This window comes from Entelurus aequoreus, linkage group LG21 (genome assembly GCF_033978785.1).
Source record: "Entelurus aequoreus isolate RoL-2023_Sb linkage group LG21, RoL_Eaeq_v1.1, whole genome shotgun sequence".
Classification (NCBI taxonomy): Eukaryota; Metazoa; Chordata; class Actinopteri; order Syngnathiformes; family Syngnathidae; genus Entelurus; species Entelurus aequoreus.
Genome location: NC_084751.1, coordinates 31,679,399 through 31,685,398, shown reverse-complemented (window position 1 = coordinate 31,685,398; position 6,000 = coordinate 31,679,399). Strand labels below are relative to the sequence as shown.

Genomic DNA, 6,000 nt, shown 5'->3' with positions numbered 1-6,000 from the left:
CAACACACCCACCGTATGCCGGTGGCCTCACACCCCAGGTACTCAACCTGCCTCCCTTTCACAGGGTTTAATATCCAATGATTCAACTGCAAGGTAGATAGACAAATCAGACTCCTCAGAAATGAATAGTATATAAAACATTAAAAATATAACAAAAATGGTGTTTTATCATCAACTGCAAGGTAGATAGACAAATCAGACTCCTCAGAAATGAATAGTCTATAAAACATTAAAAATATAACAAAAATGGTGTTTTATCATCAACTGCAAGGTAGATAGACAAATCAGACTCATCAGAAATGAATAGTCTATAAAACATTAAAAATATAACAAAAATGGTGTTTTATCATTTTAAAAATATAGCCAGAGGTCGCCCTATTCTCTCTCAGGGAAACACGAACTACCTCAAAATTATGCTGCATGTATCCTGACGAAGACCAGAAGGCAGGCCCACATTACACCAGTTTTAAAATCACTGCATTGGTTCCCCATGTGTTGCAGAAAGTTGTTTATAAATTATTTTTGTGTGGTATTGGGCCTTCTTATCTTTCAGATTTGCTTTTACCTTACAAATCCTTGCAGACCCTTAGATACTCCGGCACTCGTCTCCTAATTATTCTCAAAGTCAGGACACAAACTCACAGGATGGCATCTTGCCATTATTAACCTACTTTTTATTTTTTTTGCTCTATGCTTTTTTTAACCTGTAAAGCACTTTGGTTCAATTTAAAAGTTGTCGTAAACGTGCTATATAAATAAAGTTGACTTGACTTGACTACTCAGTGGCCTAGTGGTTAGAGTGTCCGCCCTGAGATCGGTAGGTTGTGAGTTCAAACCCCGGCCGAGTCATACCAAAGACTATAAAAATGGGACCCATTACCTCCCTGCTTGGCACTCAGCATCAAGAGTTGGAATTGGGGGTTAAATCACCAAAAATGATTCCCGGGCTGCCCACTGCTCCCCTCAACTCCCAGGGGGTGAACAAATGCAGAGGACACATTTCACCACAGCTAGTGTGTGTGTGTGACAATCATTGGTACTTTAACTTTAACTTAACTTTATGGCCCCCACTGTTTATAGAGCCTCAGGGCTGCAGAAAACAATCATGTTTTTAAGCTTTGGAGTCAAATACTAAAACCATGGTTCTCACCCGGAAAAGGGTGGAGTGCCATGTCCGGGTTAGGGAGATTTTGCCCCATGTGAAGGAGTTCAAGTACCTGAGTCTTGTTCACGAGTGAGGGATGAGTGGATCGAGAGATCGACAGGCGGATCGGTTGTAAAGAAGGAGCTGAGCTGGAAGGCAAAGCTCTAAATTTACTGGTCGATCTATGCTCCCATCCTCACCATTTAGTGGTCAATTGTACGGAATGTGTACTGTACTGTGCAATCTACCAATAAAAGCTTCAATCGATCAAAACCTATGGCCGTGAGCTTTGGGTTAAGACCGAAAGGACAAGATCACGGGTACAAGCGGCCAAAATGAGGTGAGAAGCTCTGCCATCCGGGAGGAGCTCAAAGTAAAGCCGCTGCTCCTCCACATGGAGAGGAGCCAGATGAGGTGGTTCGGGCATCTGGTCAGGATGCCACCCGAACGCCTCCCTAGGGAGGTGTTTAGGGCACGTCCGACCGGTAGGAGACCACGGGTAAGACCCAGGACACATTGGGAAGACTATGTCTAACGGCTGGCCTGGGAACGCCTCGGGATCCCCCGGGAGGAGCTGGACAAAGGGAGAGGGGAGTCTGGGCTTACTATTTGTATGCATTTTCTATTCTTAATTTCCAGCGTTTTTCAGCATTGGTCCTCTGAATATGGGAACTTATCGGCCATGGCTGCGGGGGTACTTTCTGTCAGTATCCTGGTGGCCGTGGTCTGGAGCCTCATGTAAAGAGTTTCGTGGCTTTCCTACTAAAAATGGACATATGATCAAATCCAGAAAACGACGTATGCAAGTAAAAATTCAGATGTATTTAAGTGTTCGCATGCACAAATCCAAGCAGTGATTGATTACCCAAATGTAAAATGTTTTTTTCTAATTCATAACAAAATGTGTTTGTACAGTTGCTCACATGAGAGTTCAACTCTCTCCATGTGAAAATCAAGACTACCTCATCCTCACTTAAGTGAGTCCAGACATCCTATAAAGAAAACTCATTTTAGCCGCTTGTACCCGCCATCTTACTCTGTCTTCGGAACTCAAAAGCTTGTGACCATAAGTGAACTTTGATTGATCAGTAAATCGAGAACTTTGCTTTCAAGTTAAGCTGTTTTTTCACCACAATGGTCCGTTACAGCGACCAAATTACTGCACCTCGGTCAGCGATTCCATCTTCAAGTCTTTTTGAATAATGATACATAATCTTTGAGATGCGTATATATTGTGTACATTTCCCCGGTTCTCCAAAGACATTAAATGGACACTCATGTATGATCTTAGTTGTGTTCAGATTGGTTGTCCTTCTGAAAGATGAAGTGTCATCTCAGTCAGAGGTCAAGAAGGTTCTGGAGCAGGTTTTCATGTATTCATCTTTCCGTCTATCCTGACTAGTCTCCCAGTTCCTGTTGCTGAAGAACATATTCAAAACCTGATGCTTCAGTGTAGGGATGCTTAGTGGCCAGGTGATGAATGTTTCCTCCAAACAGGACGGCTGACTTTCACACCGAAGACTCAACCTTTGTCTTAACAGACCAGAGAACTTAGTTTGTCAAAAAGTGTCTGCGGAGGGGGGGCGTGGTCGGCGCGCCTGCTGCAGGAGTGGGGTGTGTAAGGACCGGCCTCGAAGCACAGCTGGCAGGTGATTGGATTACCCAGCTGGGGTTGATCATCCAATCACCTGCCATGCTTATCAGTAGCAGCCGGGGCCGTGACACAAGAGTGGAGTTTGAGTTCGAGCCAGATGCTCCACACGCGCCCGAGACCACGCCACGAGAGAGAGGGAGAGACGGAGCGTAGGACACCGCAGAAAAGGACTGAAAAGTTGCTGAGCAGAGTGCTGTCCTGGCGCGTATGCACTTAATAAAAACATTGTTGAAACCAGACTACCGGGCTCCCGTGAGGATCTATAGTGGTCAGGAGAATCCACAAGAGGGAAACCTCCACATCTGGTGCCCAACGTACCTGACCACCAAAGATGACAGTGTCCGACCCCCTGGCAGCGTTGGGGCAGGTTCTGGCGGAGTTGACGGCGGCCAGCCAGCAGCAAGGGGAGGCGCTCCGACTCCAGCTGGCCCAGCAGACCCAGATCCTGCAGTCACTGGTGGACCGGGTCAGAGCAGCGGCGCCAACATCAGCGGCCGTGGCCATCCACCGGATGACCGAGACAGAGGACCCCCAGGCATTTCTGGACATTTTCGAGACCACGGCGGTGGCATGCGCCTGGCCGGAGAAGGAGTGCGGAGTGCGACTGCTGCCGGCAGGAGAGGCGCAGCGAGCGGCGCTCAGCCTGCCGCCGGCTTCCCGCGTGTGCTTCCAGGACCTGAGGCGGGCGGTGCTGGACCGGACGGGGTGCTTTAGCGAGGACCACAGGTGCCGATTCCGGGCGCTGCGTCTGGGCCCGGAGGATCGGCCATTCGCTCTGGGGCAACAGCTACGGGACGCGGCTACGCACTGGCTGCAGCCGACGGCCGAGTGGTGGATCTGTTGGCCCTCGAGCAGTTCCTGGAGACGATCCCGGCGTGGACATCGGCCTGGGTCCGCTACCACCGCCCTCCAGACCTGGCAGCAGCGGTGGTGTTGGCGGAGGAGCACCTGGCGGTGCACCGCGAGACGCGGAAGGGGGAGAGGGTCGTGGAGGCGGCCGAGCGTCCAGTGCCGGCGCCGCGCAGGTTGCAGGCTAAGGCGTTTTATCCAGACGCATACATTTGTGCAAATGTGGCCAAGTAGACGCATTGTGGGTTTCCTGGACGTTGTCTGCATTGCTAAAAGAAAAATCTAAGGTAGAGAATCCCTCTGCCATCTTCCACTAGTTTTTTAATATATATGAATCGCCCGTTTGAAAATTCCCTCTTCTCTTCTACGACTCTCTCGTGGTCTTTTAGGATGTCTGTTGTGATTTCCCTTCCTCGTTCAATGACCCGCCCTATCTTGCATTTGATTGGCCTGTCCCTAAAGTTTTTCCCTAATCTTAACCAATCGTGACTCAGCATAGTAAACCAGCCAACCAATCATGGATTTTCTTATACGTAAACCAACCACTCATCATTGATTATTCCCGTTTACTTTGTCCCCTGCCCGTGGAGTTGCACTCATCCATTTCTCTCCTTCTCTTCTCCCTCTCCCTTCTTTTGTAGCATGTAGCATAGCTAACCACTACATGGGTCTAAAAATAGCTGAGCTACGGAAATCGCTACTATTTAAAAAGTAGCAAAGCTACTGGGAAATTTAGTTTTTCAAGTTAATCAATTTAAATGGAAAACCGTAGTTACCACTGCAGCCGTAAACTTGAATGGATTATCAAAAACTGTACTCATTACGGGAAAACTAAGTTGTTGGCAGGTATGCTCTTATGATATAAGAATCAGAATCGCTTTTATTGTCAAGTATATTCACACATACAAGGAATTTGTCTTGGTGTGTTGGTGCAAAAACAGCTAACATAAGAAATAAGGCCAAGATAGCAAGAACTAAGTAAAATGAAATAAAATAAGATAGATGTAGATGGGTTAAATGGGTTATACTTGTATAATGCTTTTCTACCTTCAAGGTACTCATAGCGCTTTGACACTATTTCAATCAATCAATCAATGAAAGCTTATTTATATAGCCCTAAATCACTAGTGTCTCAAAGGGCTGCCACATTCACACATTGATGGCGGGAGCTGCCATGCAAGGCCCTAACCACGACCCATCAGGAGCAAGGACACAACGGACGTGACTGAGGATCGAACCAGGAACCCTCAGGTTGCTGTCACGGCCGCTCTCCCAACCGAGCCACGCCGTTTACAAAAAACAAAAACCATGCAAAATGTACACGGGGTGCAGAATATGTTAGTTACTGTATCACATTAAAGAAAACAAAAGGCAGCTTCAAGATATGTTTTGATGAAGAAATGAGATTCAAGTCTTCAAATCATCCTGAGAAAAAATGGTTTTGTTGAAAAATAAGGTATGCAAAGGTGGACTGAAATCACAGTGTGTTTTTAATAGTAGACAGAAATATTTCCACAAATTGAAAACAATAACTTCATACTACTTTAATGGCTTTTGGACGTGTGGTACTGAGAATCAGACTGTAAATATGACTGATAAATTGTTAGTGGTGTGTTTAAGGACATTATTAGCATTCTGACCTACCAGGATCTAACCTGTCACTCGCCAGGCTAGTGGATCCCCTTCAGTTCCAGTTCAAGTTAATGCGCTGAAGTGTACACTTCCACATGTTGAAGCAGTCGTACAGAAGATCTTAAGGCAGAACTCTGGAGAGTTTACAGGAGCTTTTTACTCTCCTTTGAAGTTAGGAATTCTCTTCTCCTTGAAGGCAGTCAAACCCTCCAATCGATCTTTAGTTGGGATCACCTGAGGAGACACAGAATCATATTTTCATTTTATGAAACAAGTTTGTAAATTTGCCTGAAGAATGGAGTGTCAGAACAAGAATGCCGCATGTTGCTGACTAAGGCTCTGTTCTGTTATGCTTGCATCTCATTGGAACGCTAGCCCCCTATAGGCAGCCGCCTATTCGTGACTAACAGCAGCTGTCACTCAAGTGAGTGAATTTTTCAGTGACACATCATTTTCACACACAGATTGATTGGCCACCAATGTTCAGACTTAAACCCCACTGACAATATTAGGGCGGTATTGTCAAAGTTGGCAGAGTGGTCCAAATCAATACAATAAAGTACAAACCCCGTTTCCATATGAGTTGGGAAATTGTGTTAGATGTAAATATAAACGGAATACAATGATTTGCAAATCATTTTCATCCCATATTCAATTGAATATGCTACATAGACAACATATTTGATGTTCAAACTGATCAACTTTTTTTTTTTTTGCAAAT

At 45.8% G+C, this 6,000-nt stretch overlaps 1 protein-coding gene across 2 annotated transcripts in view; it reads right to left on the bottom strand.

Moving 5' to 3' along the window:
- Nucleotides 1-5,119: 5,119 nt before the first annotated feature.
- Nucleotides 5,120-6,000, bottom strand: part of auh (AU RNA binding protein/enoyl-CoA hydratase) — a 28,202-nt gene continuing 27,321 nt past the window's right edge. For both annotated transcript variants that reach the window (XM_062032032.1, XM_062032030.1), the window contains one exon: nucleotides 5,120-5,513. In XM_062032032.1, the coding sequence (XP_061888016.1) occupies nucleotides 5,436-5,513 (78 nt within the window). In that variant the 3' untranslated portion in view covers nucleotides 5,120-5,435. The remainder of the gene's footprint in view (nucleotides 5,514-6,000) is intronic.